This window comes from Marmota monax, unplaced genomic scaffold, assembly GCF_021218885.2.
Source record: "Marmota monax isolate L192 unplaced genomic scaffold, Marmota_monax_Labrador192_F-V1.1 WCK01_AAM20220418_F8-fsc00502, whole genome shotgun sequence".
NCBI classification, from domain to species: domain Eukaryota; kingdom Metazoa; phylum Chordata; class Mammalia; order Rodentia; family Sciuridae; genus Marmota; species Marmota monax.
Window position 1 is genome coordinate 179,717 of NW_026693639.1, and position 27,825 is coordinate 207,541.

Sequence of the window (27,825 nt, forward strand, 5' to 3'; positions counted from 1 at the left end):
TGGGGGTCCAGAAAAACCTTCCTGGAGGATTTAGCTAGGCAGAGAGAGAAAGTGAGTGTCAGACAAAAGGACTGAGCCCTCAAAGGTCATGAGGATGCCAGAGCATATTCTGAAATAGTTCTACAAAAGCCTCACTACTCCTGACTGCCTTGCCCTACACTGGTCTACCTGCTGCCCTGTTGGTCAAGATGTCAGGGCTATGTCACAGCACCAAATACTGGGCAGTCATTCTGTTCTCCAACCAGCCAGGCTTGACATAGCCAGAACAGATGGGTTGTACAGGTACAGCCTCATGCAGACACATCTTACAATTAAAAACGGCTTCAAGAGTATCTGCAGTAAAGCTGAAGGAAGCAGCCAATAGGTCAAAAGAAGCACACTTTATTGAATTTACAAGGCACAAAATATTTGTAGTTCCTTAGATATTTGCATTGCTATAAAATTATACTTTATGGTATAATTATTAATGGCTTGAAGAGAAATAAACAGTATAAACGAAATATGGCCCAAACCATGAAAATGTAAACCATATAAATCAAAATCATAAAACAATTATTCAATTCTCAGAGGCCTACTTAATATATACATATGAAATTTCTTACACACACATACAATAAAAGCCCATAAAAACCATCACTCTGAAGCCAATCACTGTATAAATATGAAAATAAGTCTTTATCTTTAACCTCAATTTTATCTTCAGCAGGAGGGTTGTGTGGCTTGGATTTATGCAAATCACATATAGTATTAAATAATCAAATGTCACATACATCATATAAAACAGCAAGTGGAAAAAATAAATTATGGAAATGTACAGGGCTTAAATTTAGCAGTGAAAAATGCCTCCTTATCCAACATTATTTTCCATAATGAAATTAAAATATTATCCAATGTGTCAGTGTATATAAAAAAGGAGTATAGTATGATTATGCTTTTAAAATCTCTCAAAGGAGAAACAGAGACAAGATAAGTTACATCCATAGGAATATTAAAACCTACCAAATTAAGTCTAAGTTAAAAACATTAAATATTCTTGTCTTTGTTGAAAATATACCATAAATTGGAGAACAACTTCACAAAACAAAAATTTGGGTAAACAATGATGATCACCAGCAAGGAATCTTTCTTTTTAAAGTAGCTTTCTTTAAACAACATTGCTAACCAGAGATAAAAGTCTATTATTTGGATTACACTGCCTAAACATTTGTAGTGCTCTGATAGTTGAAGATGACTGGTTTGCCCCTCAAAGTCTCCTAAGTAATCTCCTAATCAATTTGGGTGTGCTGGCAGCATGATCCAGAGGCAATGATCAAGATAAGACTTCTATATTAAAGGTACATTCTTATTTACAGGAATAATGTTGTAAGACAAATAAAAAGAGACACTTTGAAGGAAATAAATAAATGTAATACAATAACATGTATACTAACAGCATTGAACAATAAAACTCAAATGAGTGCCTTATTTATCAACACATGTCCAACCAACCTCATTGGGGTCTATAGACACCACTGAGGCACAGCAACCATAAAACTTTCATTTCACCATACCATGGGCAGCAAAAATAACAACCACTCATCCCGCCTCCCCACCCCCATTTGTTTTGACAATTCCCCACAACCAAGGCACTATAGTCAGAAATGGAATCTTTCTCTGGGACCGAAAACCATAAAGTGTTAAAACATGAATTCATGGTAGAGTTACTGAGGATTCAACTTCCCAGCAAAAATACAAAAAGCCTTGAAATGTTTTGGCAAGCTTTAAGAGCTTAAAAAACAAAAACAAAACAAAACAAAAACCCCCCCACAGATTAAGGAATTTAAAGTTTGACCATAAAAAAAAATCATAAACAGGAAAATGATTGATACATATAATTATTTTAACTTAACAAAAATAAATGTTTTTAATATACAATAAATAACAGCTATTATTTAGGTTTTTCAACAAGATACTTGAAGCCTGGATCTAGAGGCACTAAGATAAGTTCAAATCTCTTGCTGGGAGCAACTTAATTGGCTCACATCATTAAAAGCCAGGCCCACACTTGGGCCTGATATTGCTTCCCTTGGCTCTTAGAGATGTTTCAGTAGGGAAGCCTGGAGACCCCACAGATTCTGGAAGGAGAGCAAGACTGAACAGGTCATTGGTGAGGAAGAGTCAGATGTTATATTAAACAAAGGACTTCAGCTCACCATTCTCTATGGCAATTCCTCTTTTATAGATTTTTTCCCCCCAAACCACGCATACTGCTTCTTTTATTCTTCATTACTTAAGAAAGTTAATGCTTGAAAGTAGGGAGTTAGGGGATTTGTATTATATTGCAGATTATATCCTAAACCATGGGAAGGTTTGAAATAGCATGAATATTTTCATTTGGTAAAACATTAAATCATTGTAAGTGTTCATATAATTTAATGAGATAAAATTCAAATACCACAAAATCAATTCATTCACAGTATAAAATTCAGTGGTTTTAGTATATTCAATAAGTTGTGCAACAATTACTACAATTTTAATTCGATTTCACTCTTGAAAGAAACCCCATACCCATTAGCAGTCACTCCCAGTTCTCCTTTCCTCAGTCTCTGGTAACCACTGGCTGGTGTACATTTTAAATGAAGAGGGACAGCTTTTCTGGGCTCTGTACTTTCAGTAGTATGTGGCTTTACATGTTTTCATTAAAATTTTTCATACTGAATTCAAACTGTGGACTTTGTCACTCTTCTAAAGATTACAAAGTATAGTTCTTTCTATATACAAGTTTTTTTCAAACATTTTTTATATATAAAAAATAGATATCTCTGTTTCCACTGAAGCCTAAAATGGAAACATTTTTTCTCATTTTTAAATTCTGTTCTCATTTCAGAAGTAAGAAAATCAATATTTCAGTATTTAGAAAGTAGAAACAACCAGAGCCCTTATTAACTGTAGGTCATCGTGTTCGCCTTCCTGCTGCTTACAGTGCTACAGCATCTGAGAGGTACTACAAGGCTTTGGAGGCCAGCTGCTGCTTTTACAGAGGACACATACAGATCTAAGGTGCTGGTGACATGCCCAAGATCACAAAGCTAGTTAGCAGGGAAGCTAGGATAAGAACTTGCTCATACTACTGTCTAGCATCAAATATATTCAATAAACATTGTCATAGGTTAACTACAAAGTCAACTACCTCATCAATCTAGTAATGTGAGTTTCTTCTGTAGCTTGGATTTAAGCATGTGATCTTTTTTTTAATACCAAATTGAAAACATTTAAGTGTTATCTTTTAAGACTCTGTAATGACCAAAGGGCCCAAATTGTTCATGTAGATACAGCAAAGAAGAGCCGAGATTCCAGGGAGACCCAAGAGACAGTTCAGATAGCCCATGCTGTTAACTCTCTGTAGGACAGTGCTAGTAGGGTGAATCACCTTAATAGAAACCAAACTGGTCACAAAATTCAGTACTCTGGAAATGAAGTGTACATCAGTTGAGGATGTCGGAGTTTAACCATTGCAGCAGTTCTTCATCTGTGTTGACTTTTTGGAATTGGTCCCGGCCAGATTGGTGATAGATTTGCTGTCATCCTCATCAGTCCTTTTTTTTACTTCCCTAGGTATAGGCAAGGGGGAGAGGGTTACTGAGGTACAAACTTAGCCACACAAATGGCTCTGTAGAAAAAAAGCATAGCAATTCTGAATGTTTGCATGAGTCACTAGACACTTCTAAATTCTTCCTAGTGTCCACTTACCTATTCTTCAAAGAAACCTATTAATTTATTGTGCCCCACTTTATATATGAAGAAATGAAGGTAGAAAGAGGTTAAGAAACTTATCTTAGGATTGATCAAATTATGTTATGTGCAAGTATAAACATGGCATAATGAAGTCCACTATTTAATGATAATGTATCAATTAAAAAAAAGAATTTTCTCTTAAGTCACAAAAATGGAGAAGTGGAATTCAAACCACACAGTGCCAGTATTCTGAGCACCAGGATACACACAGACACACCCTGCCTCTCCTCTTTCCTGAAATTTCAGAATGCTGTATCATCTGCCACATGGACAGTTCACTCCTTAACACTCTGGAGTGTGGCTTCCATCCACAAGTAATGATTTGCTGACCAAAACAAAGCAATGGCAGTTTTAGAACCATTATTTAATGACATTGAATAGTGGACAGTTAAAATCCAGGAAAAAAATATCTTCCTTTTGTTTTTTCCTAAGTTTCTCAATAGAAGCAACACTGATAAAATACGTAATACTTTCCAGTATCTTCTGAAAGCTCCCTAGGGAAGTGTCCTTCCACGTGTAACTCCCACAAAATATAAAGACCCTGCATCCCACTATAGATGAGATGAATAACTATTTCTGTGGGTGAGATGAGTGTGACTGCTTATCTTCAAGATGGCATCAATAATTCTGCCAAACAAATGGCTATTTAGAAAAAAAGCATAGCAATTCTGAATGTTTGCATGAGCCACTAGACACTTCTAAATTCTTCCTGGTGTCCACTTTCCTATTCTTCAAAAGAAACCTATTAATTTATTGTGTGCCATTTTATATATGAAGAAATGAAGAATTCAATGCCTCGTGCTCCCCAAGAAGAGGTGGAGCTGTGCCTACCCCAACCTTCCTGTCAGGGCTGACTCTTGGTGACTCTGACCAATAGAACATTAAGGAAATGATGCGCTGTACTTCCAAACCCCGGTGTTAATAATCTCAGTCACTACAGCCACTTTGGGCTGCCATTTAAGAAGTACTAGATTCCTTAATGGAGAGAGGCTACCAGAGTGCCATGAGGAATGAGATGCTACATGGAGAGAAGCCACGAGGAGGAACACCCTGGTTGCAGATATCCAGCCAAAGCTACAGCCTCTAGACCCATCTCTCTGCAAATACATAAAACACCCAAGAATAGCAGTAGAGGAATCTTCTAGCCAAGATCAGCAATCTCTGGTGATTGTAAGAAATAAAAAATAGTTTTTGCTTAAGGTGACTAACTTTGGGGATGGTTTATTATGGAGTGTTCAATGGAAACTACTAGGAATCTTTTCAATAAAGTAAGGTTGTTTAAATAAACATACAATGTGGTCCATATGTCATTTCAAATTTTTTAGTAGTTATATTAAAAAATGTAAAAAGAAATAGGGGAAATTACTTTTATTAATAGATTACTAGTAATTTTATTAACACTATAGAAAAAATATTTTTAGCATGAGATCAATAATAATATAACTGAAATATGTTATACTTTTTGTACTTTCTTCAAATTCAGTATATATAATACATACAGGAAAACTCAATTTGAATCAGCCACATTTCAAGAAACTAATGGCTACCAAATTAGCCAATGCAACTACAGAAGGTTCTGATATGTTCTATTGTGGTTTGGATTCAAGTGTTCCCACAAAACACCTGTGTTTGGTAGTGAAATGATTGGATTGTGAGAGATATGCCTTAATCAACCCATCCTAGTTTGAATGACTGAGTGGAAACTATAGGTGGGGCATGGTTACAGGTTGTGGATCCATGGAGGCATGCCCTAGAAGGGTTTATCTTTCCTGCAGCCCCTTCCTCTTTCTCTCTCTCTTTTTTCTGGCTGCCATGAATGGATCAGCCTCCCTCTTCCATTGCCCCTTCCCTGATGTTCTGCCTAATCTGGAGAAAAGGAGTTGGTCCACCATGAACTACACATTTCTCTGAAACCATCAACCAAAATGAACTCTCCCTCCTCTAAGTTGCTCTTGTCAAGTATTTTGGTCACAGCAACTACAAGCTGACTAATTGGTACCAAGAGTGGGGTTATTGCTGTGACCAACCTGACCCTGTGATTCAGAAGCCTTTTGAAATTGTTTGCAAGAGGAGTTTCACCAAGTTTGGAAATGAAGACTAGAAAGGCATTAAAATGTTTAGAGTGTAAAGAGCAATCCTACTGTGAGCTCAGAAAACCACAATGTCAATAGGAATGGAGATAGTCAAGACTGTGTCCATGAAGTCAAAGAGGGGAATGGGGACTCTACTGGAAACTGGACTAGAAGCCCTTTGTGTTACATCCTGGCAAAGAAATTTTCTGCATTTTGTTTATGTCCCAAGAGTTTGTGTGAGGCTAAATTTAAAAGTGGTGGACCAACTAATCTGGTTGAATAAATTTCAAGGCAGCACAGCATTCAAGCAGTGGCATGCATGGGTTTAACTTCCTGCAGCTTTCAGCCAGGTTTACTGTGAGAATCAGGAACAGAAAGCAGAGCTAAAGAATTTTCAAAATTTGCAATTTGGCCAGGAAAGTGAATGTAACTCTGGAACCAAAGAGGTTATAAAGGTTATAGTTCCTAAAGATGTGCTAAGTACTTTGAAAAGAGACAATAGGAAAGATGGCTTGAGGGTATCTCAAGAATTTGTAAGACTACACCATTGCAGACTCAAGAATAAAGAAGGGAAAATTCCTTTGAGAAAAAAAAAAAAACACAGGGAACCCTATTTGCAGGGAACTCTATTTGCACAGAGGGTCCTAGAAAGTTGACACTATGAGGGCAATGCCCAAAGCTGTGAAGGTGAAGCAAAAGCGGGAATAGAGACAATAAGAAGTAAAATATGTCAGTAACATGAACTGTCTGTGCCCCCCCACCACAAAAAAAGCTGGCTGTGGAGACAGTCAAGCCAAGAGAGAACCAATGTGCACTTCAATCAGCAAGACAAATGTGTGGGGCTGCCCTAGCCCTTTGAAGAGCACATCTTACTACCACATGTCCTACAGGCAATATGTGGAGTTTTGGGGCCTGTCTGCCAGCCTAGGTGTCAGTCTTATTTGGGTACCATCCCTTCATTACATGCCCCAATTCCTCCTTTTGAAATGTGACTGTTACTCTTTGCCACTGTATATTGGATATAGGTATCTTGCTTTTGATTTTTATGGGGCTGACAGCCAAGAGTTTGCCCTGAGTCTCAAATGAGACTTTGGACTTGGAATTTTGGGCAATGCTAGAACTAGTAAGACTATGGGGACACATAGAGATGAACTAAATACACTATGCATTGTGAAGTGGATAGAGCTTTTGGGGGTCCAGGGATGGAATGTTATGGTTTAGATAGGAGGTGTCTCCAAAAAGCTCCTGTGTCAGTACAGGAATATTCAAATATGAAATTACTGGATGGTGAGAGATGTTATTGTATGAGTCCATCCTAGTCTAAATGGACTAACTGGATGGTAACTGTGGGAAGGTGGGCTATGGCTGGAGGAGGTGGGTCACTGGGGATGTGCCCTGGAATGATTGATCTTTCCTGCAGCCCCTTTCTCTTTTTCTCTTTGCTTTCTGGCCACTACAAGATGCACAGTGTTGCTCTTCCATGTTCTTCCACAGTTATGCTCTGCCTCACTTTGGGTCCAGAGCAATGGACTATCATGGACTAAACCTCTGAAATTGTGAATCCAAATATATTTTTCCTCCTTTAAATTGTTATTGTTGGTTATTTTGTCGCAGTGACAAAAAGATGACTAACACACTAACCTTTAAAAGTCACTTATGAGTCAAAAACTACATATATCAGCAGAAAAAATTAACAAATAAAAAAAAATGGAAAGTAATTCTTGCTGTAGGCCAGCTAAAAAGCGCTATGACACATGTTTTTACATTTTTCTTATTTAGCAGACACCATGCACATATACCCACACCCATACACACCCTGACAGGTGAGACATGAGTATTATCTCACAGATGAGGAAACAAAGTCTCAGAAAAAGAAACTGAATGCACAAATCCACCCCCAATTCCCCAAGAGACAGTCTAGACTTCTGTGCTCTCGAATTCTCAGAATGTGTATTATTTATGCTATTACATCTGTGGAAATTTATTAGAGACAAAAGAAATTAACGCAATTTCCAAATACAAACGCTTTGCCAAGTGTATAAAAGTTGAGATATAAAAGAACTTTGCCAAAAATGGACACAAAGTTTGCTGGTCTACAAACAGTACTATTCACTTTGGGCAAAGGGTATTCAACTAGAAATGCAGGTAAGATCAGGTCATGAAGGCCTATCAGTCACATGATGAGCATCTCTTTATATTTATATTGTTTTATATTTATATATGACTTTATATTATAAGTAGTATACTAATGTGGGATTGTAAACTAAAGAGTAAATATTAATTGGATTTTTATTTATAAAGAGTACACTAATTACCAAGTAGAGAATGAACTCATATTGAAGAAAATCTGAGGCATAAACACCTGGAAATGCAGAGAGAGGGAGAGACAAAGAGAGATACAGGAATTCAACAGAAATTACACCAATGTCATTAATCTCCAGGGCTTAGAACCCACTGGGGATAGGTGATAAAGCAAGAAAAGAAAGGAAAGGAGTCAAGATTGAGCCTGGGTGACTAGGTTTTAATTATGATATTGGCAGACTCTTCAGAAAGAGAACCCAGGATGAAGAACAAGTTTAAAGGACTCTTAGTCCACTGTGATTGCTAGACACCGAGTCATTATGCCTATGGAACTTCCAGCTGAGGGTTCAGGACATGCTTATGGCATTTTAAAATGAAATGGGTAAAAAAACAGAAACTGGAAGTCACCAACTTGAAAGGGTTTCAGAGGCCAGGGGCATGGAGACATCAGTTGGAGAGAGAGAAGGAGAGAAAGAGGAAGAGGAAGTAGTGAGTGCAGAATGAAATTCTGAGGTGACCAACGTTGAAGTGGCAAGCAGTGATTCAGGGTGGCAGTGGAGAGTCCTGACTCCACCACCTCCTCGCTGTGTCCGTTTGATCAGGCTGATTAAATATCCTAATTCCTATGTTTCCTCATCTGCAAAATGGGCAGGATAAGCACTGTATCCTCATGGGACAATTTGCATATCTCCCTCTGGGAGACCCAATGGCCTCTTATCAGCTACAAACCATATGGCTGCCTTGCCTGGCTTTATATATATTTATATCTTATTTATATTTTTCCTTCTAATGTCAAACTACAAGGCTTGCCTTTTATTCCACTAATATCCTATTGAACCTGGTAGAGGGCTAAGCACATACTAAATTTTCATAATAATGCTTACATTATTAAACTTGAAAGCAAATATTAAGGAAGGAAAATGTACACCCACATCTTTCACCTGGTCTTTGTGTTTTTGTTTTCATCCATCAAAACTGCAGGCATGCCGACATTAAGGAAATCAGAAAGATATGATCAGAAACATCTAAAACAGGTTTATGCCTGGGAAAATTAAGTGACTTCACCAAAAGCTGCCACCTGCTTTACGACTACATTTTAAAACATATGTAATTATTATGTGCCAATCAGAAAAATAAAACAATTGCCTTTTAAATGACTCAATGTAGCCAACAGGCCACGTATGAGCAGTTCAGTTCTTGAGCTGATCTGTATAAAGCCTGAGCTTTCCGTGTTTTTCTCCTATTTTATACTGTTGCTCAACTGAATGCCTGTTGAACTTGGCTCTACTACAAAATGTTTAAAGCCTGTGGTTCCAGTTTTAGCAAATTTACTTATAATAGGACCATGGTTGGACCTAGTGGCACTGTAAGAATATTGTATTTCTAGGAGAAATTTTTCCTTGGATTCAGAAGTTTTTCAAGAAAAAGCAGATAGAGTCCAGGCTGTTAATCAAACACATGTGGCCTCTCTTCAAAAGCAAACTATGTTTCAGACAGTGCAAACACATACCAAATAGGATACTATTTCACAACTTATGACATTACATGGTAAAGAAGGGACGATGCTGGAATCACCCCACGAGATCTAAATCAAGAACTTATGTGTTGTACATAACATGCAAATTTTTAAAGGTTGAAAACTTTTAAAAATGATAATTCTACCTGTGAAGACTATAACATTTCTACTTTAGTCTTGAGTACTCTGACAAGGAACTCTGAGGATGGCAAACATCAAAGCTTTCACATATTTACTCTATTTGTAATTTTTTTTTTATATTTCATACATCACTAATATACTAGAGGCCCACCAAACCAGGCCATAATGCAATAACAATGAAAAGAAAACTTCCATGATAAGTGACTCACAAGAAGCTTGTTTGATTTCTTTAATTGTCTAAAGATTAAAAAATAACTATGACCTTACCTTACACAGTTGAAGAACTTTGTTATCAAAATGCCTTCGTACACCAATTGTTTTAAGTAAATAAACACAAACTGGTGTCTAAGTTACACAATAAACAGGGCCAATGACCGACTGACCCAACAGGTCACATATGAGCAGATGGGGAGGAAGCCTGCAGTTTGCAGCCTCTCCCATCTTTATGATATAATAAAGAGAATCAATTCCACACTTTGGGTGTGACCAGGGCATTTTGTATGCATTTCAATTTAATATGGCCCCATGAGACAATTGAGCATTAAACACTAATTATTTTATTCAGTAGAGTGTAGTCTACTATATAAAAAATCATGGTCTGTTACTATTGGAAAGGTCATTTTATTCATCCCCTTCCTCATTTTGCTAATTCCAGATGCCTAAAGTAACTCTAGGACTTGACGAAGATTTCTTAGCTACTTCAGGGTAGATTTAAGAATGGACTTTGAGTTTTCTCCTTCCACAATCCTCTAATATGCTAGGCAGCAGCCAATAACCATAAAGAGCTTGAATATCTCTTATTCAAAATGCTTGGGTCCAGAGTGTTAGACTTTACCAGTTAAGTAACCCTAATCTAAATATCCCAAATCTGAAATGATCAAAAATTCAGTGTTTTGACCATTAACATCTGTGTCCAAAGTTTCAGCTTTTAGAGTATTTAGGATTTTAGATTTTCAGATTAGGGATGCTCAACCTACACAAGGACTGACCTGGAGGTGATTATGTAGCTGCTGGGGCAGATGTGGGTGGAGCAGGACCCAAAAGTGCATCATTTCCTGCTGTGTAGAAATCCTTGGACACATATTCATGAAATACCAAAACAAGCACTTGAAAAAGTGAAAATACTTATTAATTCAGCAATTACTCTGTCTAAAAGGCAAACACTATATTTCAATGAATTCTCCCTGTAGTACAAGTAGATTGGTAGGCCAAAACAGCTGGTGTTCCCTATGTACCAGAGGCATGTGGAATTCATTATTTGAGCTGATAATGAATGGCTCTTTTGTGTAAAATATGATATCAGTCCAGGATTCTCCTACTAAATATATATATATATATATATATATATATATATATATATATATATATATGCCTGGAGCAATGGCAACGCCTGTAATCCCAGCAGCGTTTAGGAGGCTGAGGCAGGAGGATCAGGAGTTCAAAGCCAGCCTCAGCAAAAGTGAGGCACTAAAGCAACTCAGTGAGACCCTGTCTCTAAATAAAAATACAAACTAGGACAGGGGATGTGGCTGAATGGTTGAGTGCCCCTGAGTTCAATCCCTGGTCCAAAACAAAAACAAAAACAATGTACTTCAACTGAATCTATATACATGTTTAGATATTAGCCTTTTTCCTACCTGTTTTAGTTTACATTCAAAGTTCGCACGGTTTGTGCTTTAAATAAAGATAATTTCTAGTGATGTGGGGTGGGGGGATAATTTCTCTTGAACTGATGTTAGATGAAAAGACTCTTTGAGTGTGAGTTCAGGGTGTCTGCCAAGCCCTGTCACACGCTAATGCTATGCAGGTTGCCAGAGGTCCTTGACTTGTTTCCTTGTTCTCTCAGGTGAGGGCAAGCCACTAAGCTCAAGGTCCTAGCCCAAGCACTCTACTAACAGAACTCCAGTTAATTAGGCACTCTGAATACCAAGTCATTAATTGAAAAGTAGCATAGAAAATAATGCAAAGTATTTAACTGTCAATGTTTACTAGTGGAAGAGGTCAATTATCACAAAATCTCACAAATCATCAGGAAAAGAATTATATGCCTAAAATTTTGTTTTTGCTTTGTCTACAACTAGATATCACTGTCCTGGTTTTCTTTTCTGATATCTTTATTCTTTTCCCTTTTTGGGGTGGGGTACATATCCCTTTAGGCTAATAAACATCTGTGGCAGAAAAACTAAGCCACAGAGATAAATTTAGCCAAAAAAATGTTATTTCCTAGGGATACATCCAGAACTAAAGTGCAGGCATATTTATATACATCCTTAATGATGTGGTTTTCATTCTAGTACACATCCTAAAATATTATTTATTATCAACACCATTGCCTTAACTAAATAATTACCTAGGTAATAATTTTGGCAAAGTGATTCTAACTGGCATGATAGACAATTTGCTCTGTTTGTTGTTTCCTCCACCTTTTTACCCAGTAAAATGCCACAATACATAGTTATATTGGCAATAGTCTCTTGTATTTAAAATCTGGTTCCTGGAGATGATTCTTACAAGTCCATTATTAGCTATATGATAACATTTTGCAGAATGTCAACAACACCTCAGATGTACCTATAAGAATATTTTGCCCAACTTCACAGTGAACCAGAGGCATTATCAGTTCTTATAACATCAGTGTGTATTCTCTTCTCCTATCATGTCTGAAAAATAGGACAGTGTTTTGCAAAGGATACTCTAACTGTATGTTATGGTCAAGAAATCTGACATAAACATTAACTAAGTGAAAATTCAGTCCTACATCCAGTTTTCCAAGCATAAGGTGAAACTTTACCGAGCAAGATGGAGAACAGCTTCCACTATATTGGAACCATCTTTGGCACTTGTTTCACAAAATAACGCCCCATAGTTCTGTAGAAAAGAAGATTACACAATTAAATGAAGCCTTTAATTGGGTTTCCTGAAATTTTTTATTAAAATAGATAAAATATGTTTTCTATCAAGCATGCAGAGTAACTATTAGCTAAGAAATTGAATTCAGAGTTTCAGTACTTAAAACAAGGAACAAGTCTGAGCATAGTTATTCCAGGAACAGTTCACTTTTCAGAGGATTTTTATCTTGCATTGAAAAATACAATATATTTGTTTTAAGATTTTTTTTTTACTTCCAATTCTTATTATACACATGCTACCAAATGTTCTCTATCAATCTGAGGGAAATAAAAATGATAGCTTAAGGTAACCACACAGGAATTACGTGTTCATCAAAAGCAGGTTTGCTTTTGGCCAGCTTCACACTATCATCGTTTCCTCTGAGGATCCAGCAGTCTCCTTGTTGCTAAAACCAGTGGACATTTTTTAGTTCTCTCTTAATTAACCTCCCAGCATTAGGTATGATTGCTCAAACCTTCCAATGCCTCCCATTCCTCTTCAAGCAATGTTCAAATGCTTTCCCATGGCCAACAAGTGCCTGCCAATCTCCCAGCTTTGCTTTCTACCCTATCACCATACTTACAAAGTTCCAGTTACCCTGGCTTTCCCTAAATATTTCCAGTTCCCCAAATTTGCACTGACCCCAGGACCTAAGGCTACCTTTCCCTCCACTATGCCTTCACCAGAGTCCTACCTACTTTTTGGATTTTTAGGTAACATTCCCTTATCGAAGTTAAGATTAAGCTGTTTCTAAACCCGGAAAGTCTATACAAGGTCTTCATATCATAAAACCTCACAACACTCACTATTTTTTCTGCATAGCATTTGCCACCAAATAACATAGCATCTGCCACCAAAGAGAGTTATTTCTTTGTCTAACAAGCTGGAGATATTTTTCTCTTAATAAAGGAGAACTAGATAGGCTATAGGTCTGAATGTGGGTTAAATATTCCTGTGTGGGATAAGGGGAGAATTTGATGGTTGCTCTGATGCAGGGAGAGAGAGAGAAGAGGTTGAGAAAGGGAACAAATTCCACAATGGGACCTATATCTAGGAGCCTCCAAGTCCATAAAAAAAATCTACACATCATAAAGTGAATGTATGTCAAGTAGAAACAGTACTGATATTGACTTTAACACCCAGGATGTTATAAGGTGAAACAGAGACTGTCTTTGAGGATACAGGATGGTGGAAGGCAGAAGATGCTTGAAGAAGAAAACTTTAGAAATCTGGTGAAGAGGGGCTGGGGTTGTGGCTCAAAGGTAGAGTGCTTGCCTAGCGCATGTGGGGCCCTGGGTCCAATCCTCAGCACCACATAAAAATAAATAAAAGGATTGTGTCCAGCTACAACTAAAACTTTTTAAAAAAATTTAAAAAAGAAGAAATTTGGTGAAGAATAAAATTACCAGGCAGATAAGAATTACTAGATTTCAAAGGGTTGTGTGGAAGAGCTTCTGGCCCATGGACTATGGAGGCTCCATGTATACCTTTCCCAGACAATAAACGACACCAGGAGAAACATGTTGCTCTGTCCTCTAATCTCCTCTTTGATTTTTGTTTCACAGTGGATACAATTAAGCAGGTGCCTTAATCAATTGCTTCTGCATTTCCTTATCTACTTTTTGATGTTTATTACAACTGGTTTTCAGTTCTGAGGTTTCAAACAAGATTTTCTAACCTAAACTAGAAAAATATATTTTTTAAATATTTTGTTTTAGTTGTGGTTGGGCACAATACGTTTATTTTATTTTTATGTGGTGCTGAGGATCGAACCCAGTGCTCTGCACGTGCTAGGCGAGTGCTCTACTGCTGAGCCACAATCCAAGCTAAAATAAAACTTCTTTTTAAAGCTCACATTCATATGCTACCGAGTAGTCCTTTCCTGGTTCTGAGAACAGATAGCAATACTAACATCCCACCAGACTGTCACGGTGTGAACTTACTTGACCCCAGGTGCAGCTGATTTCTTGTATGGGTTAGACAAGTGATGAGAAGGCTATGCAGCATTCTGACACAGCCATGGTAACAGGGAGGAACTTTTCCCATGTTAATATTCAGCACAGGAATGAACTTACTCCTCTATACAAATGCATATCCAAAAATAATGTGAGACTATTCCAACTAAGCACAAATCTTTGAGGGAAAAAAAAAAAGCAACAGCCCTCTGATTCTCTTCCCACTAGGTCAAATGCTGCTGTATCTTCTGCTCCTTGGCATGGTCACCCTCTGGAACCAAACCCATCATTTCAAAATAGAACACTCATTCTTTCTCCCTTACTTAGATTCCGGGACTAGAGAAGGATTCCAGGAACTGGGTGAGAGGGCAAAGGAAGAAAGACAGCAAGATTGTTTTGGCTCTCTGTCAACGATACTCAATGGAGGAAAAGGATTCTGTGACTGTTTTCCTTCCACCAGGGATTTGCTCCTTGCCATCATTACTTACATTTGTGCAAGGAAGGTAGGGTTCTGGGAGTTCCACTGTGTAAGGACAGTCCATCACCCCATCAAACAGGGTGGAGGTTTACCAAAGAACCTCGTGAGCGAAGGTAGACAAAAGTGAAAGGCCACTGACCCCAACGCTACTGAACCCCTTGATTCTTTTTCAATTTGGACCCACCCTCACTCTTACCATGGCCAGTTTTTCTCCAAAATACCCAGGCACACATTTTTGACCCTCTGAAGCAGCAGTGTCACGAAGATCAGCCTTGTTTCCTACCAACATGATAGGAATAGCCTCTTGGGTTGCATCCTACCAAGAAGAAAGAAAAATGGGCACACATCAGACATTGGACAAATACAATGACAACAGTAACAATAGTAACAGCAGTAGCAGCTGCCACTGTCCAGTTGTATGTCAAATGATGTTTGTTGGTAACAGCAGTAGCGGCTGCCACTGTCCAGTTGTATGTCAGATGATATTTTCAGAATTTCTTGAAAAAAATGTTACATGAATACAAGCTGCTTTCAATGCATTCAAAGTCATGTTAAGTCACATTGCAGTAGAATAAAGAGCACACTTATTATCACTGTACAACTCTTAGATTGTCAATTACAATAATTATTTGTTATACTTGAAATAGTATCTTTAAATCTCAAAATATCTTTAAGCTCAGCTAGCCTTACCCTCCCCCCACCCCGCCCCGCCATTTACTGGTAAGAAAAGTGAAATTCAGAGAGGTCAAATAAGAACATGTTAGGCCTAGGACCCAGGTTCAAAGTTACCTCAAATCCCCCTATTATACAATGCTGCATCCTTAGGTTAATGAAAAGGGTAAAAGGCACTGGGATTAATCAGCTTTACAGCAAAGGAAACATGCATCTGCTAATTTCTCATTTCTAGCACACAGAGCATGACAAACCAATATAAACTTAAGAAGCATGACCACAGAATTATTTTTGGCTTGGGCACTGACATAATTTTCTACAGCTTTCACTTCAAACAATGATGAGTCCTAGTCAACTTCATTATCACAGGTGCAAAACACAAGTAATTCTTTAGCTGTCATGGGAAAAGCGAGGTTCAAAAGTTCACCACTCACCATTCTCTGGTTTCCAATAAAAGCAAAATATAAAGTCCTAAAGGTCAACAGTTTTCATAAGAATCCACTGCTGGACATTCAAAGTAATAGATCCTAAGGCTAGAGCTTATCAGCATATGAAAAATGCCACAGCTTCCCAGCATTCAGAGCAACACTGACCCTAAGGTATGAGTGCAGAGCTAACTCAGCACCTACTCTTCCTAGCACCTGGTCACTCACGGGCTATGTAAGAATAGTCAAGTATTCTCAAGCTTCTGCCTCAATTTCCTTCTCTATAAATTGAAAGGGTTATTGAGAGCATAGTCTACCTCAGCAGCTATGATGACAACAAAAGACAGTAACCTGACTAGCCAAGAAAAACAGGAGTCTGTCTCCTAAACAAGAAAAAGTGGCAGCCCTGACACAAATATGTGGAAATTACTCTCTGCCTAAAGCTCTCGGGAGACTCATTTAGTTTGGTGCTATACCTGATACAGGATCAAGACAAGAGCCTTAAAGTGAAATTGTATTTGATTCCCTTACTCTTCAGATAATTTTTCTCTGATTGAAGGCATCAGAATACTGTGAAAGCAAAGGGGAGAAGGAAGAAAAATGTCCTTCCAAAAACTAGCTGCTCCACCCTTTCATGTGCTCATGAATTGTATTCTTTAGCAATCTCAGAATTCAACAGGAAGTCATTAATCAATATTCACTTAAGTAGCCATGAAGCTAAGCATCTAAATGACTCCTCAGAGTCACACAGGTGAAAAATGGCACCTCCTTCAAGTCTTGACCCAAACATCACCTTCTTGGTGAAGCTGAAGCTGCCGTGACCACACAATAAAAACTGCAGCCTGCTTCTCCTTTTGTTTCTATAACATTTATCACTTACTATCAGACTATCTCTTTTATTTCCTTATGGTTGTTGCTTGTTATCTGACTCCCCCACTAAAATACAGGCTTCATAGGACAAGGCTCTTACTTTTACCATTAGATACATCCCCCAAACACAGAACAAAGAGGAGGAAGAAACTAAAAACAAAAATTCTTTTTTTCTAATATGTGAAAGTCAGGATCAGATCTCACATCGCAAGTATCTTTCTCCATTCAGCTTTGACCTAAACATTCAATCAGTAAATTATTCAAAACAGGTAAGTAAAAAGTTAAAATTTCATTTTATCCATGATTCTGTTAATAAGATTTTGTAATCTAGCAGCTTTCAATCGAAGTATAGCAACTATCAATTCAGAGAGTCGGTTCACACCGACAGTCTAGTGCTTCTCTGTCCTCTGGCCTGTTTAGTGATGGCACCACTCATTTCCACCCAATTTATTGTGATCATATAAATGGCCCATAGAATTGCCTCAATTAGATAAAGCTGTGGAGAAGCTTCATTGTGCCCATACTCTTTCTAAGGCAGAATTCAAATTCCATATGGTATCTATTTTTTCCTCCTATAATAAATTTAAGAATTCATCTTGCGTGACATTTTCTTCCTTTTGAGACCCTATGAAAAGGTGATACTGATGGCTGAAAGGGTACTTACCATGTGCAGGCGCTCAGCAAGCAATAGCTGTGCCACTTTATGTAAGAGCTTTTTCATTGAGAACAACCTTGCCTTTTGTGCCTTCTTTTCTTAAGCATAATGCAAACATTTAAAATGATGACTAAGCCCCAAATTTCAACAATAAAACGTTTTGCTCAGATCTTACTTCTCCAGCCCAGGGAACTCTATTTGTTCTTCTTGAGCAGATGCCTCTCCTGTACTTTTGAATTCCTTTCTACTCATTAAAGACTTCTGTTCATCTGCTGCTCACTCTGGTGCTGAGCCCCATTCTACCTCTAACTGCTAAATAAATGTAAGCAAGGGCCATATACTTTCTATGCCTCAGGTTTCTCGTTATAAGAGACTAGTACATTTCTAACTTCCTTTCTCAGATGTTAGAGAGGTTAGCATAACATATGGAAAACTTTGTGAAGTCAAAATATAACATAAATGTGAACACATTTCACTGCATGCAAAATGATAGTGGGTCAGGAAATTTTGGCAGAACAAAGTACATATTTATTAATCATTGTTGACATCTTGTTGCCAACCACAGTCAGTCATTTCTCTTATTACTTTTCTAGTTAGAGAATGTAACTCCAGAGGTTAACTTAACACCAGACTGCAATCAGTCCTGCTTATCCACTACTGGTGTTTAAGGTCTGTTTAAAATTATAGATAACATACTAACTTGAAAAGTTATATTAGGCTAGTTTATTTTTCAAGAGTGTTCTGAACCATAGCTTGAACCACACTTTTGTTGATTAATAACTGTTAACAGCACATTAAATGTGGCCAAAATCATTTCCTACTTTTAAAAATCATTGAGCATGAAACCAAATGATATGAAAGCTCCTTAGATGAAAGACACAAACCTACTACACCACAGATATTATCCCACAAGTTAAAATACCAACTGGTATATCAGAGGTACCTGTGGTGTCTAAAGACCCCACATCACAACCAAAATAAGGTTGAGAACATAGCTGCTGTAGCCTTCAGACGTCAACTCATGCTCACATCCAGGTGGAGTTTCACCTATGTCTTAATCCACGTGGAAGCTCCTACACATGTTTAACCACAGTATACATCCAACCACAGCCCCATCTTGTTTGGAAAGCTGCTTCTCCTCAGGTGACCTGCATTCTCACTTGGTTACACAGGGTTCCAATATTATCTATAAGAGAACCTGGAAGTTTTATTCCCAGAAGTTACCTTAGGTAGTGTCTGTGGCTTTGGGGGAATTTGTGCAATTCCCAAGAAGAGACCAATGCTGCCAAGGGCCACTGGAAACTCTGCCTCTAGTACACCATTCTTCCTGACAGCTTGGATCAGAGGCTTCTAGTCAAGTTCACCCCCACAAAGAGCAATAGCATTTTCTAAGTCTATAACTCCTCCACGTAATTTTCTGTTTCTTCATTTTGATTCCTTACCTCAATCATATCTACCCATTCTCGTACATTAAGAAAGCTTTTCTCACATGTGACATCATATAGCAGCAAAACTCCGTCTGCTTTCCTGAAGTAAGACTTGGCAATGCTCCTGAATCTGGGAAACAGAAAAGCACCTTGTGACTCCATCAGCTGGGTGCTGCTTCATTCTTCATTTCCCTTACGCTCATTTTTTGTTTTCTCATCTTCTAAAATCAGCCCCATTTGAGACTCTAACAGCAATGTATTGCTGTGAAGTGGCCATCTCTACAGCTTCAAATGAACCAGGTATGGGTGACTGATTTAGAAAAGCCAATTATTTTTTTTCCACTAAACAATCCCAAGAATCTCTAACCCCAAAGCAGAACCACATTAACAGAGAAGTACAATTTTTAAAAATGTCAACTTCACAGGTAGGACATAGAGGAGGTTAAACAGAGAATTATTTTATCTAGGGTCATATCAACCACAGACATCTTTAAAATGTTAAAATTCCATTCTGATAGAGATTCTGAGCTACATGAGGATATGTCTCTGTGTCCACCTGATCAATTAATCTCAGAACACTGAATGAATCAAGTGCCTGGACAGAGGCACACATTCCATTCTTATTTGTTAAACAATTATGTATTTTCAAAGGGTTAGATAAGATTAAAACCTATATTCTTTATACTTTTGAATGCAATGAATGCAAGATTTGTATTGGCAATGAATGCAAATTTGTATCTACAAACTAAATGCAATTTAGTTTGTATCTTGAACTTGAACTCAGTGGGAGGGTAGGCAGACAGGTTCTCTTCTCCACCATTTATTTTTGCACAGCTAAGTAGCTCCTCACTCTGATGCTGCATTCAGGAGTGGTGCCTCACTTAGATTCCCCTGTTAGGAAAGTGCACTCTTCTAGTTGCACATGAACATCAGCTCAAAAGAAGCTTAAAGGCCCTCTTCTCACACAACTGACACTCATGTCAAGGAGGGGACATGGAAGAAGGTGAGCATTACTGAGATTATAATATAACTTATAATTAATACTAATGTAATATAAATATAATTAAAAGGTCTACTAATATTATGTAATTATAAATATAAAAAACACCAAGCATCCTATAAGGCTCATTTTTGCAAAACTAAGTGGAGTCTGAAGCGTTATGAAAAGCACTTGCCTCTCCTGCCCAGCTGTATCCCAGAGCTGCAGAACTGTTTGCTCTCCATCTACAATGAGAGTTTTCATTTGAAAATCAACTCCTGAAAAGAAATATGAGAGTGGAGAAGAGAGTAAATCATTCCATTAGCTTGCTACATTCGAGCCCTCTTTTAAGATGAGAGAAGAGCCAATAAACCAAAGCTCAGTGAGGTAGAAAGGAATGAACACGGACTTCAAGAGAGTGAACTTCAAATACTAATTGTAAGTCAGATCACACATATGCATACAGATACCCTGTCTGCAGACTGGCTGATGTGGAGAAGGGCTTAATCTATGGAAAAGGGAACATCTATGTTCTGTTTTCACAGATGATTAGATGACTGTCGTATTTGTGTGTGTATGTGCATGTGAGTGTACACGTAAGAATGTGCATGTTGTATATGTATACATATATGTACATGTGTGTTTATGTATATATCTGATATGTATAGGTGTGTATGTGTAGGCCTATGCATGTATACATGTATATTTTGTATATTGTATAAATAAGAACACACATAATATTGTACATGTATATGTAGTTTTGTGTGTATATTTGCATGCATACATATATTCATGTAAGTACGGTACACTGTGATTACACACATAAATTTACACCTGTGTACACGTCATGGTCTCTAGCAACCAAACCAAATACTGTGTAGTCTGTTTATGAACTAAATTGAAGTGAACTTTCAGGTTTGTTATTTCAAAGGTGTATCAGAGAATACACCCTATAAATGTACAAAGTCACCCATTGTGAAAAGGGCAATCAATATGTTCTAACATTTCTGGTTATCAAACAAAGAACTCTTTAAATAAAGAAGAAAAATATGATAATTTATATATCCTCGACTCCTTTTACTGATTATTATGTAAATTTGGGACATCTAGATAAAACTTTTTTGTTGCTAATGTAGAGACAGAAGATGGAAGCATACATCTGGCTTTGATTCTGACCATAATGACAAACTGGTCACCAATACTGTCACTGCAGCAATATCACCGACATCTTATCAGAAAGACTTTTCCTGGTCACCTTGTATAATTCTGCACTTTTTTCCAAATTTCATGCTTTTAAGTTTTTCCCCCCCCTTTAGTCTATTCCTCTCCATTGGGATATAAATTCTCTACAGGCTGGGATTAAGTCAGCTTTCTTTATTTTGTGTCCTTAGCACCTACAATAGTGCCTGCCTCTAGGTGGGACTTAGGATACGTACGCTAAATAAATGAATCCAACATCTCCAGCTCTACACTTGGATTGTTTGATCTAACAGGCTAAACAGATACTGCTGTCATTTGTCAGTTTTCCTCAATAATGTGAGACTTTACCCAAAACACAGAATCATTCTGTAGACAAGGACACACACACACACACACACAAACTATATACTTGAAAGTATACAGAGAGAGAGAGAGAGAGATGTTTCTGTGTATTTGTGTATATAATCCCTAAAAAAAATAAAACCAAGCTAAGAAGGTCATCTTCCCATTACCAAATGAGTCAGGGGCCATACCCAATGTGGCACTTGTGTTTCCTCGAAATTCATTCTTGCAAAGTCTCATGAGGAAACTGGATTTCCCCACTGCAGCGTCCCCAGCAAGCACAATCTTGTAAGCCTTCTGTGAGCTAGCAGACTTGGAGTTATCACCTGCCACATCTGTCTAGAGGAAAGAAGCCACAGTGGGTGATAAGGGTAGTGCCAGTTTTCTTCTTAAATAAGTACCATGGCACAGAAAATTATTAGTGTTCATGAAGGGAAGTGTCTTGGAAGCTACCTACCTGGGGTGAAAGAGCAGAGATGGGTTTTCTTGAAGAACTGACTATGCTGCCTCCACTAATAGACCCTTGGGACTTCCAGTCTAAAACAGAAGCCACACCTTCTGAACCATATGTTTCTTCATCCCTTATATCAGGAACCTGTTTTGTAAAAAGTGGTTAAAAATAAAGCCTTTCATTACACATATCATCATGAATTAAAGAGAAGAAAACTATATAGCTTAATCTACAGCCAATGATGTTATGGAATAGAGAAGCCTTGAATGGCAAATCTATGAGAACTTCTTCCTAATTTGATGGAAAAACAAAACACTACTGACTAAGCTTCAAGTTTATGACATTTATAACAGATTCTTATGACAGATACAAGTCGAAGATGGTGAAACAATCCAATCAAAGGCAGGCCTTGGAGGGCAGTGGTTTCTCAGCTTACATCCATGTCTGAAGCGTCACCCGCACAGTTCTCCTGCACCCTCTGTGAATTCCGAAATCCCCGCTGGTGCTTGTATTCCACTTCAGAGTCGTACTCATTGGGATCTTTCAGGGTAGACAAGCCGCTGTCAAAGCAGCTCTCAGGCAGGCTGTCAACTTCATAATTCATCCTTTGCATAGGATCACAGAGGGCCAATGAGTCACAGTCCTCATCCACATACGAAGAGCGGGATGACCTGGTAATGAAAGAAGAAACTGTTTTACCTGGAAGCTTGCAACTCTCAAAAATGCACAGGTGACAGACTGTCAGGGATGGGGTCAAGAATACCAGCATCTTCAATTTCCAAGAGCCATGATGAAGCATCAGGGAAATGAAATGTTCAAAGCAACATAGCATCTGGTGTGGTGGCACATGCCTGTAATCCCAGTGCCTTGAGAGGCTGAGACAGGAGGATTGTAAGATCAAAGCCAGCCTTGGCAAAAGCGAAGCACTAAGCAACTCAGTGAGACCCTGTCTCTAAATAAAACACAAAATCTAGGGTTGGGGATGTGGCTCAGTGGTCAAGTGTCCCTGAGTTCAATACTTAGTACCCCCCAAAATAAGCAACATCAGTTAATTGTATGCAACAATCAAGTAAGATAAAGAACCTGAAATAAAACATTTAAAATCACCTTCTTTGTTTCCTGATATAAAAGAGATCCACATGCAATCTCAAGCCACATCAATAAAAATGGACATAGAACGTGAGCCTTTCACTTCAATGTGATCAAGACCATATTCTGAATAGTGTCTCTGTTTTTGTACAACATCTCTATTTAAAGGGGATGTTAAAAACCAGGCTTGGATAATTTGCCTCAGATACATGGACTAATTCACTGTACTCAAATCTTGATGGGTTTTCTCTTCAAATACTTCAAGAGAGGACAAATGAAGGAGTACTCTTCTAAGTATTCTAAAGTTGCATAAGACAAAATAAGGATCAACTGATAAACTTTCTGGGAGTCAGATTTCTGATCAACATGGTGAAAATGACAGGCAATGAGAAATGTGTGCTACCAGAATGCTCTGACATGAGATGAGTTTTCTGTCACTCCATGTTGACACATTTGCTGGAAAGGCCCCCTTTTAGAAGATGCTTCATCAGACAAACCTAGAATTTCTTACTTCAGTGGATCCTTCCATTTGTGAAAATCTAATATTTTATGAGTGAGGGAAAAACTAACATCAAGCAAGATAATTCAAAGAAATTGCAAACTTTCCTACTTAGCTATACCTTTTTCATAAGAATCAAAGCTCATTTTGAAATAAAACAATGGCTGTGATTTATTTAGCACTCCCACCACATGCCCATGCACCATTCTAGCACTCTGCCTACATGACTTATGGCAAAGGAGATTGGGAAGGGTAGATGGTCTTCAAATGGGAGAAATAAGAAGAGATAAGATATACTTAGAAGAGAAAGGTTGATCTTAATATAAATGAGTAGAAGCATGTAAACCTGAGGAGACAAAAACATTTTTAAGCCATTAGCAAAATTTTAAAATTAACTAAAAAGGTGATTTAACCACCATTCTCTCTCAATACTTGTGAAAGTATAACATCTTTATTCTAATACAGGAATTTCATATAAGATATTAATTTATGTAGTTAGCCAGGTGTGTATATTGTGTATGTGTATATGTATTTTTGCACTGTTTCATAATTTATAAAATTCTTCTTCTGAAATTGCATTTAGGTCAATCTATGAGGAACAAAAAACTTTTTTTTATTCTAATGTAGTACTAACTACTTCAGTTCCATTCTTCATTAATACTCTTTTTTTTCTTAACGTATTTCTATTTTTGATAAGGGGCAAAAAAAAAATAAGCAAAATCCTGAATTGAGAGATTATCTCATGAATATCTAATCTCTAAATTAAAAACAAAGATGCCAACTGGATTTTCACAAACTCAAATAAAGTAAACCACTCTTACCAGCCCTGAGATTTTCATTACAATTAGCTATGTAAAAAATCATGAAATGAGTTTTTTTGTTTATAGTTCTTACAAAAACACAAGACCAAAACAAACTTGCAATTTAAAATTAAATAAAGCTACACAAACTATAACATGTAACATATAACAAGCTTTTATTAAGTTTTTACATTAGTATCAAAAAGAAAATATGATATTAATAAAACTTCACATATCAAATTAATTACACCCCAGAAAGGAACAAAAGTGCAGACAATGATGGCCTCCAGTTCTGTTTCGACACGATGAGCACTTGAGATCTACATTGCTGCCTTCCCCGAAGGGTGCACCTTCCTCACAGCCCCTTCTCCTTCCTCTCTCTGCTTCCAATCTCTCATGAACAAAGCAGTGCTCCTCTACCATGCCCTTCAGCTATGATGCCTCAGTTTGGCCCAGAATAGACTCAGCTGACCATGGACTAAATCTCTGAACACATGAGCCAAAATAAATGTTTTCTCCTCTAAATTGTTCTTGTTAGGTATTTTGGTCACAGCAATGAAAGTCTAACACTCTGTCACTCTGAGGCCCTGGTGATATGATGATATTGTCCCTCAGAACACAGTGTGGAGGAGTTCTCAGTACTTGTGAACCTTATTCATGGTATCTACTCTTTCAAAGAGAAATCATGGTGAAATTCCTAACATAATTCTTCATTATGTACCCTTTCCTACTACTTGCTTAGAACTGATCTGAAATATTAGTCCAGAAAAATGCATCACAATTACATAGTTTTAAAAATCTATATTTCTCAGTAACAGAGTGGTCAGCAGCTTATAAATCAATAACCATTAAAATTTTTGTTTAAGGAATCAGTGAACAATAAAAAGATTTTATACCAAGATCTTTAGATGGTATCCTCTTAGAAGTGATCACCAATAAGCTTTGGTATCAGACCTTCCTGAAGGGCAATGTGACCAGGATATCATGCACATTATTCTCTATACCAAAAGAACCCAAATGAAAGGGGCTGTACATGAGTTACAAAGTTGCAAAGACACTGTGAGCTGGAAACCTCTAGTTCATGCTTTCACCTCTACTTCCAGACTTTGACATAGCATAAAATTAATTTTTTAATGACCATCACTGTACATATGGGTATACATATTGGCATGCAATCTTTGTTATTACTAAGTCTCAAGAAATAACAGGCCCAATATTTCACTTTATTTGATTAAAAATAGGGCTAAATTCTAATGTTTGGAATTTCTCTGTAACTCCTTTAATATAGTAGTTCATAAACCTGCTCTGGCCAGGTTTCTATCTGTGTTGAAAGTTTCCTCTTTCTGTAAAATAGTTCATATATTATGCTGACCTATTAAACACTGACAGATCATGACAATAGCCACAACATCATATACCACAATATCAGTAACTCCAAAACAATTCTCAGAGTCCATTTTTAAGAAACAAGACATGATTAGGGATGAGGTAGTGGCTGGCATGGATAAAAACAAGTCATAGCAACTTAAGGAAGTAATTTTTCACTCTCTGAAACATTTTTTCTTATAGTTTTGACATGGTTCACATTTTAGAAGTTTAAAGTAATATCATAGAAAATATAAATTAGTGCCCCAAATATATTCCATTATTTTAATTCACCTCAAGGAAATTTTTCCTCATTTTAACTTTGATCTAAAACTCAAAATAATAAACAAGTGTTAACATACCTGTCATATCCCAGAGGTTGAAGAGAATGACCATTAAATTTGGGACTGCTTCTAGATATCGTATTCCCTGGTGATACATTATTTATGCGCTGCAATACATAAATATTTAATATTCCATGTAAACATTTTATACACACACACACACAATTTAACTTCTAATGTAACTGAAAGTTTGGTATCTTACATGAGCAAATGTGAACATGAAAATCAATTGAAAAATTGCAGTTGATGACTACAGTCATCAGATCTTTAGATCATACTCTACTACAAATTCCACAGAGACTACCCAGGTTACCCAGATTTTCCAGGACATTGTAATATCAACTTCCTTGGACATATCTCTTCTGGAACCATAATTTGACTTAATGACTTACTCTTTAATATCCAAATATGGCATTGGAATCTTATGCTTAAGCTGACCCTCAAAAGTATAATAAGAGGCTTCAAGACAAATGCAATCTTGGGAAGGTCCTCAAAATTCCAAATGGGGCTTGGCTTACCCTGTAGGAGCATTTGGAATCATTTTCCTGGTGATAGGTTATTTATGCACTTAGATACATACATTTTTAATATTCCATACAAACATTTTATACACACATACAAATAACTGTCAATCTGATGCTCTCCCTATCATAAAGAATACTCAACATGTCTAAACTCACCCCCTAGTGATTCTGCTCCTCTTAATTGGCAAAACAATATTTTTAACACCATGAGCCTCCCTACTTTTTCATATATTATTGCTACCCATATGTATACATCTTAACTATCTGTTACATTATAAACTCTTCCAGGTCAAAGATCATATATGTCTTTCTCTAGTTTCTTAGAAACTTAAGAATTGGTTAACACCAAGGCATTTATTTCTGTAGATGGGTAGCATATTTTTAATTTAGAAAACTGCTCTCTGTATTTTTTGGAAAGAGCTTCTTGAGCTTTCTCATTTTAAGATCCATGTGAAATTCTCCATTAAGATATTGCATGATTTCACCACTTCCAAATTATTCAATCACTAGCAAAATGAATTACAAAATGATATGGCATACCAAGCATCTGTTGAATTTGCTGTAACTGTTTTCAAGGGCACTCCTGAGGCCATCATTACTGTCATGCAGCTTCCGGTTAGCTGTTCTAGATAGGCAAAGTGTTAGTGGGGATCTGTATTAGCACTTTCTTTAGTCAGTGATGTTCAGAATGTAGAACTACTTGTCACCCTTTGCAGCTTTCTCCCATTCCCCTTCAAACCTCAGAATCTGAGATCACAATTCAATATCTGAAATACAACAACTTATTAGTTATCTCTGTTAAATATCTTAAGGTATTTTAGAAATGAATTAGCTAAGAGGTAGAATCTGCTCTTCCTTCAGGTACCTTTCCTGTTTATTTCATGCAGGTCCCTGTTTCCCAAATGCCTGAACCCAGACAGCCAGTTCACACATCCCAGTGGCCAGGTATGGCCAGGCATGGATACATTATCCTCTTGGCTACTCCTTCAACCTACCCATGGAATAGTAGGACTTGTGTACCAAGTAAACACTTGGATCCTGATCTCAGACAGATTTG

At 37.4% G+C, this 27,825-nt stretch overlaps 1 protein-coding gene across 1 annotated transcript in view; it reads right to left on the minus strand.

Annotated features, from left to right (window-relative positions):
• Window positions 1-361: 361 nt before the first annotated feature.
• Rasef (RAS and EF-hand domain containing) overlaps window positions 362-27,825 on the minus strand; it is a 71,283-nt gene continuing 43,819 nt past the window's right edge. The window contains exons 8-17 of the mRNA XM_046459738.2: window positions 27,309-27,393; window positions 26,263-26,351; window positions 22,584-22,818; window positions 22,154-22,291; window positions 21,888-22,035; window positions 20,351-20,432; window positions 19,191-19,305; window positions 15,323-15,442; window positions 12,596-12,672; window positions 362-3,590 (exon numbers count right to left, since the gene is read on the minus strand). Of these exons, the coding sequence (XP_046315694.1) occupies window positions 3,485-3,590; window positions 12,596-12,672; window positions 15,323-15,442; window positions 19,191-19,305; window positions 20,351-20,432; window positions 21,888-22,035; window positions 22,154-22,291; window positions 22,584-22,818; window positions 26,263-26,351; window positions 27,309-27,393 (1,195 nt within the window). The 3' untranslated portion in view covers window positions 362-3,484. The remainder of the gene's footprint in view (window positions 3,591-12,595; window positions 12,673-15,322; window positions 15,443-19,190; window positions 19,306-20,350; window positions 20,433-21,887; window positions 22,036-22,153; window positions 22,292-22,583; window positions 22,819-26,262; window positions 26,352-27,308; window positions 27,394-27,825) is intronic.